At 38.1% G+C, this 15,484-nt stretch overlaps 1 protein-coding gene across 1 annotated transcript; it reads left to right on the top strand.

The window, feature by feature from the left end:
• The first annotated feature begins 2,493 nt into the window (after window positions 1-2,493).
• On the top strand, window positions 2,494-14,430 carry LOC128671368 (acetylcholine receptor subunit alpha-like). The gene is made up of 12 exons (XM_053747799.2): window positions 2,494-2,697; window positions 9,894-10,056; window positions 10,547-10,686; window positions 10,954-10,998; window positions 11,163-11,272; window positions 11,628-11,808; window positions 11,932-12,047; window positions 12,186-12,354; window positions 12,578-12,714; window positions 13,213-13,368; window positions 13,544-13,790; window positions 14,043-14,430. The coding sequence occupies exons 2-12, from the start codon at window positions 9,993-9,995 to the stop codon at window positions 14,244-14,246; spliced, it is 1,569 nt and encodes a 522-aa protein (XP_053603774.1). The 5' UTR covers window positions 2,494-2,697; window positions 9,894-9,992; the 3' UTR covers window positions 14,247-14,430.
• The last annotated feature ends 1,054 nt before the right edge of the window (window positions 14,431-15,484 follow it).

The following is a 15,484-nucleotide window of genomic DNA, read 5'->3' on the forward strand; positions in this document are numbered from 1 at the left end:
CGCATAAATGATTTAATTTCTGCGATTAGTTTAACGCTGCATATGGTACTGTTGATGATAAGTAATGCTACCATGGATAATTATATTTGTTTAATTTTGGCAATTACTTGTATACAATATAATAATCTACAATTACAAAGACGGAATGTTTGTAAACATGATTTTTGTTTTTTGCGCAATGAATACAAATCCGCGAAAATCCGCAAAAATCCTTCGTTCGCGTAGCCGAACCATTTTTCGTAAGATATACGTAGAATTATTAGAGAGAAAATAACATAAGGCTGACCAACTTTTGTTAAGGCGCTTTTGTCATATCTGTTATAGTAGCGGATCTGTTGGAGTTCATCATCAGGTGTTCCATATCCTCGATTTTTATAAGTCTACAGAAAATGCTCATCAGGATGACCAACTTTAATTAAGATGCTTTTGTTATATCTGTTATAGTGGAGCTGGTCTGTTGGAGTTCATCATCAGGTGTTCCATATTTCCGATTTTTATACGTCATCAGAAAATGCTCATCAGGGCGAACAATTTTTGTTAAGGTGACTTACAGTTTAGCTGGTCTTTATAGGTTCTGGTAGAGCTGTTCCAGTTTCCAAAATAAATTATACCCTATATGTTGACCAGGCTTTATAGCTATACAACAAAAAAGTTTCATTCAAATCCGTCCAGTAGATCCAGAGATTAGCGTGTGCAAACAAACAGACTTAAATTCTTATTCTATTACTGATTCTCAATCGATCTTAATTTTTTTTAATTTAAATATCTTTAATATACAGAAACACTTTTTTACTGTTTTTTATATGTATTGATTGATATTTTAAAATACAAAAGGATTGGGACGGAACACGGAGACACACGGGACAAGTATGGTATGAGAGATCAGGCGAAACACGAGACGAGAAACCAGATATAGCAGAGGCATTATAACGTGTCATATATTATAATAGAATTTTATTTATACCTATTTTATAACGTGCATCCATCACATAATCAAATGTCTAATAGCTGATATAGATACGCTTCCTAAGCGAAATACACGCGGGCATAGTCACGGGAAAATGTTAGTCTGTAATAAATTAATCAGGATAAATATAGTATCGTTAGTTCTGTACATATAGGCATCTTCGTTTTAGATTACGGCTTAGGCGAGACTTGATTCTATTTGACTGACTACTATTTCACTGAGCTGAGAACTTATCTCCTAGTTATGCTGACAAGTGGTCGGTGAGATTGTCATGATTGCAGCATTGAGCAGCGAGATGCAGCTTGGTGTGAGTGCCCCGGCTCTCCGCAGCTAGTTAGCGAGCTTCACCGTCAGACGAGCTGGCGCTTCCGGCCTCGACTTTGTCTGCCTCTAGTGACGAGGAGATTGACCTTAGTAATGTGCCTTTTCTGAAGAAAATTTGCATTTTCTAAGAAAAATATACAAGGGAAATTTAGCTATTTATGTCCCTCACCCGTGATATAATCCCTGTTTTACCAAAAGGTAGTGTCAAATTTTAAATGACTTGATCTCTCAGATTCGCCCTTGTGTGATTAAGTGGTGACCTCAGCTCGAAACCCTCAACCTTAAAATCAAACTACTTTTTAATTAATTTCTGAATGTAACACTACAAAAGAAATTATAGATATATTTTGTTCGTTTTTAAAGCAAGGAGCTTTGTGAAACTTTAACGTGTTTTGCAAATAATTACGTAGATTGGGTACCCCTGGCAAAAGGTATTTGTAAAAACAGACTGATCTATTTCTTTAGGTAGTAGTAAAATACTTTGTTTAATTTCCTTTTTTTCCGCAATGTCTTATTTATTCACTGCCCGAAGTGTACACACTTTCTTTGAGTTTAAAGATTTCAAACTTCGATTTAAAATAATAAGAATATCATCCCCGTTATTTTATATATTTTATATCACAAAACATATACCTATAAAATATCGATCGTTTATTCTCAAAGTACTGCCTGCTCTTCCTCTTCTGGTCGGTGCATGCTGTGGTGCATGTGAAAGTCTCGGACGAAGCACGAAGCGTGAAAGTGGCAAACTTGTTTTTGTTTATATCTGCTCTGAGTAGCGCTGCTTCTCAGTTTCTTCGTGAAAAGTTATAATTTTCACCAAAGTTATTTGGTACTCATAATTTAAATTACTTCGGAACAAGTACTTTCTTTGTGAAATTACTTATTATCTACCAATATGTAAATTTAATAAATAATGGTATCTAAGTACGGCGGATGTGAAGAAATCAATTGTTAAAAGATTCTTTTACGTTGATTAAACCTACAATGTTATGTAAGTATTCTTGCAGTCGCATTCTTTGATATCGGAAATGTCATGTGAAATCACTTTGAATATCCGAGCTCTGTATGGTCAAAAGGTTCGTATCGATGGGTGCTTTGACTCGCTTTCCACGTTTCCGCTTTCACGCTTTCCCCAGTGACCGGGTGCGGGATAAAGTGTACTGTACATGCACTCGGTGGAGTGGCGTCGGCGGGAGCGTGGCGGGCGTGGTGCGTGCGCCGCGAGCGCGCGGCAGTCTCCGCGCAGAGCCCGCTCCTGGCGCCCGCCGGCCCGAGTCATGCCGCGTGCCCGCCGCTGACGATTGCCGCTGTCTCACGCTGCACGTGCACTGTGTCCGTACTACCTCACCCGTCCCCGGCACCACGACCACGTCTGAACATGGCTCACTAGTCTCCGCTTGCAGGCAAGAAATTGTCATTTGAACGATCCGCTTTGTGGAACTTATTTTACGACTTCCAATTATCATAAAACACATCTAAGTGGCTCTTTTCTTTCGAATACATTACGTAAACAAAATAAAACTCGTCTTACCTCTGGATCTTATCTTCTATTCAATTTATTCAAGCGATTCTAAACAGAACCCGAATTATTAATTACTATGATTATGTACTAAATGCAGAATAATCCAAACAGAAACTTATACAGCTTATTTCAAATGATAAATTTCACTAAATCGATTCGATGTCTTTGAAAGTAAACGAAACAATTGAACCGATCATTCGAGCGACAAATCGTTGCATCAGTATGTTGAAGGTTGTACAAATGCAGACAGCTCGCAGATCTTAATTTACGACGAATTTTGACCCGTGCTTCACTAAAGTTCTCCACCTGGGTGAAGCACGGGGACTTCTAAGGTCCCGTGCTCCAACTGATGAAGTTATTGCGACCTCTCGAATATTTACTTTGTGTCGAAGAAAATATTCCTAGAGCACAACACATGTTACTTTTTTATTTATCTTAGTATCACTTTGCACAAAATAAGATTATTTCCGCACCCACGATATATTGTAAAATTTATTCATCGATCCATCTGTCACTGAATGTTTTATGAATTTCATTAATCGTTGCCATAAGTAATCGTGGAGATTCATTGCCCGGATGAGCAAGACGCTTCGGATCTGGTGTACCTCTCCCTTGCACCTCAAATAAAAACGAAGCCCCTAATAATGGACCCAATATAAATAATACGCTGCTGGCCGTGACAAACTTCTGGTTAAAATGTTGCAATGAGAAATAACAAAGAAAAAAATTTTTTGAAATTTTGTGCAATAGATTTACGAAATTACGCTTACAAGGAAAATTTCTGATAAAATATTCACTTTCACTACCTACTACTACTACTAATAGTAGTAAAAGCGATGATATAATAGTGTGTGATGTCGCGAGATCTTTCCTAATGGAAAGATTTCACACGCAATATCTACTACAAGTGCTCTTGAAAATAATAAAACAGAAATAACGACAGTTTGCTAGCTTGTTGTATAATATCCTCCAGTTTTACTAAAAGCTTGCTGGATCGTTGTTCTTACCACCGATTATGGTCGAAGCTCCCGTGTTCATCTATCCGTCGCGTCGAATTTCTGCTTTTAATTGTATTTTATCATGTTACTAAAGTCAAACAAGTTGTTGGCAGGTCAGTTAAATCTTGAACATTTTCATCAAAATTACCAAACCATTTCAAATGCTTGGATTGGGTTTAGAATCATAAATAATAATGCTTTAGGCGGAAAATAGAGAAACTCTGTCTTGTATGTATAAACTGTTTTAACAAAATAAATAATTTGATTTGAATCATTACGTTACGGCCCAAAGATCAGGAAAGAACAGAATAACATAATTTGCATAGAAAGCAACATGTTTGCTTTTTAAATTTAATTCTGCCGATCTACATTATATACGTTGATGATAATATTAAAATATTAGAAAGACTAGGTTGAAATGTATTTTTGAAAATAAAAAAATGAATGGAAAAAGTGGAGAGCAGCGGCTAATCCCTCGGGCGGACACCGGCGCGATTGATTTATCTGGTCCCTATCAGCTGGGCGAGCCAGTTATCGCGTACTTATACCTGCGCTCCGGGATTATGCGACCCTCTCGGTCAAACTCGTAGTTATATTTTGCTTCACCAGTTTTATTGTAAATAACCTCACTCAGAGTTATACTTTATTTAAGTACAATAACAAATTTAGTATTGATGCGCCTCAGTTTCCAAGCCAGAGGTGTCCAAGCTTCCCTTAACAAACATATTATCGTGTCAAAAAACGACAAAATTGACGTGATATTGCATTGTTATGTTCAAACTTATACGAATTAAAATGTCGAGCTCAGGCGTTTTAACATTAAACGTAGCCTCTGCACAAATCACTTTACCTTTCATGAACTTTGTTTTTTACTTGGGAGTAAAGGAGTATTACTTTTCAAAAACATTATAACGAAGGTTTCCGAAATTTGGGGTTAAAATATTGCATTAGTTCGGGTTATAACTGAAATCACTGTCAGTAATAAAGTTCTAACTGATGTGATGTTAAAGAACTATCGCCATTGATTATATTATTTGTGTATTGTGTATGCACCCATCCGTCCACCTGAGAATCTGTCCAGTTGCGAATCTGTCCACTTGCTGTGAAGGGAAAAACTTCTTGGCTTAGTTATTACTGATTACTTCAGTCTCTTTAAAAAGCATCAGAATGAAGATTTGGTTAAAGTATCAAACAGTACATTCAATATTTGGCGCCGTTGTTCCGAGTAACGGCAACTTGTGGACCGCACTTTGCAGCTATTACTTTGTTTCACTTTTCTCGGTGACTGGTTCTAATCAAATTTTGCCACAACATAATAATGCATCTATTCAAACTCGTTTTGCCAATAACTTCCCCAACCGTACTCCACAACCGTAACTCTACAAGGTAGAAGTTTTTAACAGTATTAGTTCCGCATTTATTAGTTGTAGTTATATATGTATTGCTATATCTTGTGCATCGTGTTGTTGTCTTGAAATTAGAATAGGTTTATATATATTAAAAAATATATTGATACACAAGTAAACCCAAGAAAATAAAATAATTAAATAATATATTTACTCACTTCACACAATTACACTCTGTTATTAAACTATAGAATGTCCTAAACTTACTAAAACAAATATTCACTTAAAGAAAAGCCTAAGTTCTTCTTTAAGTGAATATTTGTGACACACACTAATATACACATGTTAAGGAAAACAATGCATTTAAGTAAAAAACATTTAGCGATCTAGGGTCTAGGGGTCGGCCTATAGGCTAGTTCACGGATTTTTATTTTGTTAACTATTGGAAAGACTACAATAGTAAATTAGTAGCCAAGGGCTGTAAGGCATCAAGATATTTAGGCGCGCGAGCGCAGCGAGGTCGCCTATAGTTCGAGGGTGCAATTGATGCTTACACCCGAGCTAACTACTCTGCTTGACATCTCGATTGTGAGGTAAGTAGAAAAAAAACCGGCATTACAAGAATTGAAATAAAATATTTAAAGTAAAAGTTTTATATTCCCGCCTTTTTTTCATGAAAAATGACCAAGAACTTTTTAATTTTTTTTTCAAGAATGAAATTGAGCTTCTCCGTCCGATACCTATTTCAAATTGATGACTATTGTCATTGGGCTGAATGCATGATGTCTATTGCCAGAATGATGGTTAGATATACGCGAATTTCTTGAAAGAGTGAAGTGGTTTTTTTTTAATTACTTACCACCCTAGGGCTTTTCTAGCTACATTATTACCCTAGAGCGCTAAGTGGTCACCTACAAGCCCCATTTCGGGGTAATAAGGACATACTTACCGAATATAAGAGGTGTAAAATATTTTAAAATATCTGTGAAATAATAAATGCTTTAGATGATATGAATAATAAAATCACATAAGTACTTTTGGATTCGTCCAAACGCTCCATACCAAGTGACAATCGCCCGTGACATCACGTTCTGGCATATATACACAAAGAAAGCTGTGTTCGTTAGAGAACCACCTTAAATGAAACAGATACAATATTACGTCTTTAGCCAACAGTTAAAATTGAGATAACATAGTGATAGTTTGATTAGAATTTGAAGTTTCCCTTGAAAGCCTTTCCTTTGATGGAATTTTACTCCCAGACCTACTCGGAAGAAATTTTGAATCGACATGGAAAAACCTTAATGATGACTTTATAATTACAAATGTCCCAAATTAAAGCTTTTTTAATATAAATTATTTAAAAATTTAAGAAACTCTCTATTCCAAAGTTGCTGGCATCCTCTCATCTGCTAGAAAAGAGCTGACGGTTTCTAAACGACTGAACACACAACGACTGAGCAAACGTAGCAAAAATAGTCGCGATTAAATTCTCTTTCAAATTAAAAAAAAAAAAATCGGTTCAGTCGTTTGGCTGCTACGATGCCAAGGACAAACATACAGATAGGTACCCTCCTAATGTTACGTAGGTTAAAGATTACATCATAGTTATTATTTGATATATTTTTATAATGGACTTCCCCAACCAACTTTGAACAATCATAAAATTTATCCAGCTGCAATGTGTCTGTATATTTTCTTAATTGATTTTTATCTCGATTATGAATATTTTTTACTAATAATCTTCTACACGTATTCGATTTACCAATTTGATATTTTTACCTAAAACGGACAATGATATTTTTATTTATTTCGGACGAAGGACTATATCCCTTAAGCGCATTCGTCAAATATTGGTTTTGTTAAAATACTAGTGCAAATAATTTGCCAAGTCGGAGCTGCAACAGAAAAAGACAAAGAAATCGCGCACAATACTCGTACCATAACTCACAAGGCGCGCCCGAGTCTCGGATGTTACGACTGCCGGGCTTGTTTATTCCAACCAAGTGCACTCCGCGCGTCCAATTTGTTGGAAATTCGTTATGCGGATTGTTTCTACTGGACTACAACCTTATCATCTTGAACCATCATTTATATGCAGTTTTTACGTATAAGACACGTATGTGTGTGCACTATGTTGAATGAAAATCAATAGCCGAATCATCAACCATCTATCAAAGACAATAACTAATTTTGGAAGATGTAAAGAATCTAAAGAATCCTCTTTTATCTACAGATATGTGGGGTTTTCGTCAAAGTGTTAAATACTTATGGTGGAGTAATAAGAAACTCTACGATATCAAGTGAGCATTTCTTAGGTTTGTCTTTTCTACCAGGACCGGAAGGAAGCGGCATAGCTAGACATTTGTTCACGCGTGACGTTGTGGATAGCGCATAACGTGACGTCATATACCAAATAATAAAACTAAAATTAGGGATACGTAATTTTCCTATTTCCAAAATACACGCAAGTAGATGAGAATTTTGCGAATAATAGTAGATTAGTACCCAAGGGCTGCAAGGCATCAATTGCAGCCCGAGATATTTAAGTAAGTAGAAAAAAAGCAAAAAGTAAGTAGAAAAAAAAACCGGCTTTACAAGAATTGTTTTTTCCTAATTAGCACATAATTGTAAAAAATCCCAAAAACAAACAATATTTAAAGTTAAAGTTTTATATACCCTCATTTTTTCATTAAGAAGAACCAAGTAAAGAACTTTTTTTTTCAAGAACGAAATGGAGCTTCTCCGTTCGATACCTATTTGAAATTGATAACTATTATATTCATACGAAGACTAGGCTGAATAGCGAAGCGATCCTTGGTCATTGGGCTGAATGCATGATGTCTATTGCCAGTTTGATTGATTTGATGGTTAGATGTACGCGAACTTTTTGAAAGAGTGAAGTGTTTTCTTTTTATTACTTATAGCCCTAGGGCTTTTCTAGCTACATTATTACGCTAGAGCGCTTATTTGAACCTACAAGCCCCGTTTGGGCGCAATGAGGACCTACTTACCGAACATGAGAGATGTAAATCCTGTAAATTGCGATTTAATATGTTTTGGTACTTAAACGACATTAAAAAAATACCGAGTTACTGTGAATGAGTTGATAGGTACCTTGTAATTCCTTATTAATTTTCAGTGAACACATTAGCGCGGGATGATGTAGATGTTAAACGTCATTGTTTGTTTCAAAAAATGCTTTGCAAAATTGGCATTCATTAATAAAAATTATAAAATTGATTACAAAGAGTGTTCTGCTACAGTCGAGAACAATAATCGCCGGAGGCATTACGCGCGCTCATTTCCGGATTCTCTTTTGAAAATCATTGTTTCCTCGCCATAATATTAACGAGCTTTATTTTATACCATAACAACCAAATTGTGTTCTGCCTTCTAAGGTACTTATCGAAGTTAGAAAGTTGTTTCATCTACATACTTGTAAAACTTAGTTAGCAAGCCTTTCCCATTACCTTAAAATGTGTGCGTGGGTATCTTATTCATCATACTTACAGTAAGAGTAAATCGTGTGGTACATTGAAGTATTCATGATAATCCATTTACAAATGATATTTTACACGATAAGTAAATTACTGCGAACTGTGTGCCGTGACATGCGTTCCTAGAGCAAACCTATTGGATCGAACATCACCGTGGAATCGATTTTTTAGGCGTTAACTTGAAATAAGCAGCAGAATAAGCAGCATTACTGACCGTGCGAATGTTGGGCCAACTATTTTTTTATATTTTAGTGAATATTTTATCTTATCACAGCAGGACTTTATTCTGTATGGCATGTTAATTTTCGGCATTTTGATCTCAATGGGACTTTTATAGGCTGGTGTCAAATGTTGGATCTATACGGGAGACTGATAGGTCATTGTGGTACTTTTGTCAAACCCAATATTTCGAAAATAGCCTCCTTACGATCAACATTCCGATCATTATTGCTATGCAAATCAAAGTAATTTTACCATGATTAGATAGAACAAGGTTCCATTTTTATTTATTTTTATAATAAAGTAAATGTTTTTTTTAAATTATATAATGAATCAGTTTGAAGAAAGAAATAAAAATATTTTACATCTCTCATATTCGGTAAGTAGGTCCTCATCACCCCCAAATGGGGCTTGTGGGTGACCACTTAGCGCTCTAGGGTGTATGTGGCTAGAAAAAATGTAGCTAGAAAAGCCCTAGGGCGGTAAGTAATTAAAAAAAAAAAAACACTTCACTCTTTCAAAAAGTTCGCGTACCATCCTACTGGCAATAGACATTCAGCCCAATGACCAAGGATGTCTTCGTATTTATATAATAGTTATCAATTTTAAATAGGTATCGAACGGCGAAGCTCAATTTTGTTCTTGAAAAAAAAAACATTAAAAAGTTCTTTACTTGGTTGTTATTAATGAAAGAAGGGAATAGAAAACTTTTACTTTAAATATTGTTTGTTTTTGGGATTTTTTTATAATTACGTTTTTTGCTACTTACCTCGCAATCGAGATGTGAAGCAGAGTAGTTAGCTCGGGTGTAAGCATCAATTGCATCATCAAACTATAGCTACTATATAATACCTCAAACTATATATATGTCGAGCTGCAATTGATGCCTTACAGCCCTTGACTACTAATCTACTATAACTTCACTGACGCGGTGTCAGTTGTAACTAGTCAATTTCTTTCTTTCTCTAGAGATCCAATAAATGGAAACCCGTCCTGGTAATATCCCGGTTGCAGGTGACAGAGAAGGCGGTCGAGGCAGCGCGGTCGAGGCGAGGCGCGGGGCGGGGGGCGCGCGGCCGCGGCGCGATGCGCTGACGCCATGCGCCGGCAGACATGCCACGTCGCGCCGCCGCCGCGCCCGCGGCCCTGCTGCTGCTGCTCACGCTCGCCTGCGCCGGTAATCACTCGTCCTCAGCTCAGCTCGTCCTTGGATACTTTAATGTTTTATTACAATTCAGCGAACGACAGAAAAAATGACGAGTCCGGACGACTAATAACAACAGATATTTTATCAGGTCCGAATAACTGGTCAAAAGCATATGAGGCTAACCGCAATGTTAGTTTCCGAAGATATTTCCTACACATGGTACAATAACAGTGAAACACATTTTCTTTTTTTAATTAGTAATGACCATGACTAGGAATTTATTCCTAATTTTTTGATTATTTTTTTAACACTCATCACCACTAGGTAAAGAGTGGAAAATGTGAAATATTTCCTAAACGGGGTCCTAAATCAAAACATGGTACTTGCAGTACTACCTAGTTTAATCAGGCACTGCAAGTGCCTTCGACATATTATGGCTCCAATTAACCATCTGCCATTTAAACATCAACATTCGTATTTTAATTATTGTGAGTTTTTGTGACATGTTGTGACGGTGCAGGGTGCGCCGGCAACCCGGACGCCAAGCGACTCTACGACGACCTGTTGAGCAACTACAACAAGCTGGTGCGGCCCGTCCTCAACGTGAGCGACGCGCTCACCGTCCGCATCAAGCTCAAGCTCAGCCAGCTCATCGACGTGGTGAGACACCTCTACCATTGTTACCAGTCACAGGCCGAGCTGCGCACTTTATACATGGATGACATGCCAACTTTAGGTAACCCCATTGTCCCGGAAAAATCCGACTCGACAACAAACATTGTGACTAAAACTACAGCCGCACGACTACCTCGTGAGGTGCGCGCACCTCGCGCCCCCACGCAACCTCTAGTATTTATATAAACTCTCTGTAGTTTACGGACACTCTCTGGGCGTGATATAAATGATTACATTTATTTTACATTACAGAATCTGAAGAATCAGATAATGACAACCAATCTCTGGGTAGAACAGGTGAGTGGTACTATATAATTTTTAGAAAAAAATCTCAAATGTAATAATAATCCCAAACAAATAAAAAAATATACATTCTTCAGGAATTAGTCCTGAAGAATGTATAATTTTTTATCCATTAAGTATATTTAGTCCTTAAACATGGTTTTTCTTCTGTGAATTAGAGTTGGTACGACTACAAGCTTTCGTGGGAGCCTCGTGAATACGGAGGCGTGGAGATGCTTCATGTGCCCTCCGACCACATCTGGAGGCCGGACATCGTGCTCTACAACAAGTGAGTTCCGAGATTCCATTTGACGGGCCAATCCAGTTGAATATACCTATAAGAATGGATTGGCTTGTAGACAAATCTCAGTGATTTAAGCAGTGTTTTTTTTTATTGAAAATGTTTCCTTACTCGCCTAAAAGTTTTAGTTTATATGTGAAATAATAAAAAAGAAAAGATTAACAATACTCAACGTACATAAATTGAAGTGGGATTACTTGAGGTAAATGAGTGTCAAGTGCGCACGTGTTCCTTACGTTTTGCTGTTGGTCCGTCCGCTGTGAAATTGTGTGTGTCGATCGCATTTCTTTCGCGTTTCCTTGTTATAACAGTGTAGTAAATGTGAATAATTATTTTATTGCAGTGCTGACGGCAACTTCGAGGTGACACTGGCCACCAAGGCGACGCTGAACTACACGGGCCGCGTGGAGTGGCGTCCGCCCGCCATCTACAAGTCATCCTGCGAGATCGACGTCGAGTACTTCCCTTTCGACCAGCAGACCTGTGTCATGAAATTTGGATCCTGGACATACGATGGTTTTCAGGTAGGTTGAAACTTTTAAGATTAACTTTCAACTCTCTCCTCCAGAAAGCGATTGTTCATAGTCTACATTAGCACTACTGTATTTTTTATCTATCTATCACTACATAAATCTGTTTACGTACAGGTTGACCTACGACACATTGACGAGGCTCGCGGCACGAACGTGGTGGAGCTCGGCGTTGATCTCTCCGAGTTCTATACTTCAGTGGAATGGGATATCCTCGAAGTACCAGCCGTTCGGTTAGTTAATATTTTTCCTACATGTGTATTATCATATAACTGAATTACTAATATAAAACCAGAGAGACAAATAACATCGAAATCACATGGATCAAAAGGAATTCCTACTATCACATAAAATACTTCATATTTTCCTAGAAATGAAAAATTCTACACATGTTGTGACGAGCCCTACCTGGATATCACATTCAACATCACGATGCGGCGCAAGACGTTGTTCTACACCGTCAACCTGATCATCCCGTGCATGGGCATCTCCTTCCTCACGGTGCTCGTGTTCTACCTGCCCTCGGACAGCGGCGAAAAGGTAAATATCCTGAAGCTACTATTCATTTACCGATGCAGAACCAATGCAGTTTTGTTTCCAATGAAACTCAGGTGAATTTATATGCGTAATTATGATTGTCTGTACACCCATTTAATCATGCTCTTTTTAATTAAAGTATTGTTTGCTTACAGATTTTTTTAACGTCAACTGTACCTGTGTGAACTTGGTGACATCATAAAATTTTATATTGTTTATGTTAAAGGTATCGCTGTCCATATCTATCCTGCTGTCGCTCACCGTGTTCTTCTTGCTTCTGGCGGAGATCATCCCGCCGACGTCTCTGGTCGTGCCGCTGCTGGGGAAGTTCGTGTTGTTCACTATGATCCTCGACACCTTCAGGTGACTGAAATGTATATGTGTATATTTAATTGATTTACTGGTTAATCTGGATAATGATTTTTTACTAAAACTGGCGAGTGCTACCTTAGAATGGGACGACTCCATATCCTCCCATGGATTTCTCAAACCTTGGCAGGTATTATAGGGTTGGCGTCAGGTAGACGGCTAACGTCAATATAAAAACACTATAAATAATAATAGCTGAATTTTAATATTTAAGACGTAGGTAGGCACGGCTGTTGAATGAAACCGTAACGCATGAAAGTAAGAGAGGGAGAAGAATAAAGAATTTTTGGTAACAAAACTTTTCCAAAGTACCTTTACTAATTTATGTAAGGTATACCTTATTTATACCTATATTTATACGTTATTTTAAAAGCTGATTCCGCAGTCGTTTATTATTATGTGTCAAATTAACACTGACAATGACAATTAATTATGCGAATACAACCTTAGTCAAATATTAAATATTTGATGACATAATGTATCACGTTACAGTATCTGCGTGACGGTGGTGGTGCTGAACGTGCACTTCCGCTCGCCGCAGACGCACACCATGGCGCCGTGGGTGCGGCGCGTGTTCATCCACGTGCTGCCGCGGCTGCTCGTCATGCGCCGCCCGCACTACCGCCTCGACCCACACCGCAGTCGCTTGTGAGGCTTTAAATTACTTACTCTTCTACCATCACAAAATCATGCTTATAGAACTATGCATACCTTTACCTTCCTTTCCAAAGACTTATGTTGAATTTCGACTTAAGAAACTTCTGCAGTCGGCAGTAGACATTGAAAATTAAAATAATGAGAAGTTATATATCGTGATGTCCAGTGCGGGTTTGGTGACGGGCGGCGGCGCGGGCGCGCCGTGGGAGGTGGGCGGCTCGCCGGTGCCGGTGACGTCGGCGCCGGGCGGCGGCGTCGCCGCGTGCTCCGCGTGCCGCGCCTGCCGTCTGCACGACGCGCCCGCGCTCTGCGACGCGCTGCGCCGCTGGCACCGCTGTCCCGAGCTGCACAAGGCCATTGACGGCATCAACTATATCGCTGATCAGACGCGCAAGGAGGAAGAGTCTACGAGGGTCAGTATCAGAAGCGATCTCGAAAGACTTAATTATTAAGATCGGTTTCGCTTGTTTATTTGTTGTCGATACCGTTTCGACCTTGCTTTAAAACTTTTCACTACAAATCAGTAAAAACTGAACAGAGCAAACATAAATTGAAAGATGTATTCAATCATTATGATTATGTAAGATTAAATCTTCTGTTTATTTATATTTTTCACGGCATCCCCAATCTTGAACCTTTTTTAATTGCGAATACATTAATCGTAGGTGAAAGAAGACTGGAAGTACGTGGCCATGGTGCTGGATCGACTGTTCCTGTGGATCTTCACGCTGGCGGTGGTGGTGGGGTCGGCGGGCATCATCCTGCAGGCGCCCACACTATACGACGAGCGAGCGCCCATCGACGTGCGGCTGTCGGAGATCGCATACGCGACCGCCAAGCCGCGGTCCTCGCCGCCGCCGCCGCGCTGACCTCACTGTCGCCACGATCTCTTCCGATGATGCGATGCGTCCTATACGTCATATTCCCTGGAGTCGGCGGACTTCTTGTGTAATTTTACGATATTGTAAATAATATACAGATTATAGTTTATACGACGAGCGATGCTATTAAGAATGAGTCGAATTTCTTTTGATAGAGACGAAATAAATCGATTGTTTATAAAATTGTGTTCCTGTTTCATTTTTTAATTTTGTTTCTGGAGAGGGATTATTCAACTTTTATCACCATGCAGAGAGGCTAGCCATTTTTGTGCCACTAAATCACCCGCTGAATATTATACCTAGGTAACCAAAATCCACAAAATTTGACGAACGTTCAATTTTTGTAGTCCCATATTATTTATTTTTAATGAAAAGTTTTAAAATAGGTAATTTAAAAAAGCTAAAATAGCAAATAATTTTAAAATAAAAGTAGCGAAACTAAGACACCCATATTATTTTCTCTGCTCATACAAACTCACAAACCTCACAGGTATAGGTACATGACATCATAAGCAACAACGTTTATTCTACGACTTTTGATAAAACTCAATACTCTAATTAATAATGAATTTTTTAGCTTTCATCGTTCAATCGCGACATTTATAAAAGCGAAAAGCAGGCCGACGCGACGCGCACTCTAGTAGGTAGGTATACTTAATTTCTTCGCTAGATAATTATTTGATGTATTGGTAGGTATGTACATATGTACATGTACTGACTCTACAATCCCTTCATACTTTACCAGGCTTAGGACTAGCTACATTAAAAAATAATTAACAAATACCTACCTACGTGCTTTAGATAGGTTTCTAATATCGAAATAACGATTACAATAACGTCATTGTTCTTATTGGCAGCTAGGTATTATTTTGGTCCATGGTAGTTATTATCCAATTATTATTTTTTAATGTAGGCGTATTAAAAAGTAGAATCAGCTTATTTATAATAATTGAAAAATAATATTTACAAATGTTTACCTCTGAGGCTGAGGTTCAAGTCCCGCGCATGTCGATGAGTAGGTATACGCACAAATCGTTCGAAATATTACCTACACAAACAAAATCAACTGTTATTTACACAACACGTAAAAATCAACTGTTAATTTATTTACAATTTATTACCTTAGTTTATTTATTTACAAATTATTACCTGTGAGGGTTAAGTCCCAAGCATGCCTTGTTGCTTATGATGTAGATGCAGCTACCTATCCCAACGAGGTTTCTAGT

Source organism: Plodia interpunctella, chromosome 7 (assembly GCF_027563975.2).
Source record: "Plodia interpunctella isolate USDA-ARS_2022_Savannah chromosome 7, ilPloInte3.2, whole genome shotgun sequence".
NCBI classification, from domain to species: Eukaryota; Metazoa; Arthropoda; class Insecta; order Lepidoptera; family Pyralidae; genus Plodia; species Plodia interpunctella.

Excerpts from the sequence above, each read along its gene's own strand:
- LOC128671368 (XM_053747799.2), top strand. The coding sequence starts at position 9,993 with ATGCCACGTCGCGCCGCCGCCGCGCCCGCGGCCCTGCTGCTGCTGCTC. Across the intron at positions 10,687-10,953 it reads TCAGCCAGCTCATCGACGTG|AATCTGAAGAATCAGATAAT; the intron begins GTGAGACACCTC and ends TTTACATTACAG. Across the intron at positions 11,809-11,931 it reads GGACATACGATGGTTTTCAG|GTTGACCTACGACACATTGA; the intron begins GTAGGTTGAAAC and ends GTTTACGTACAG.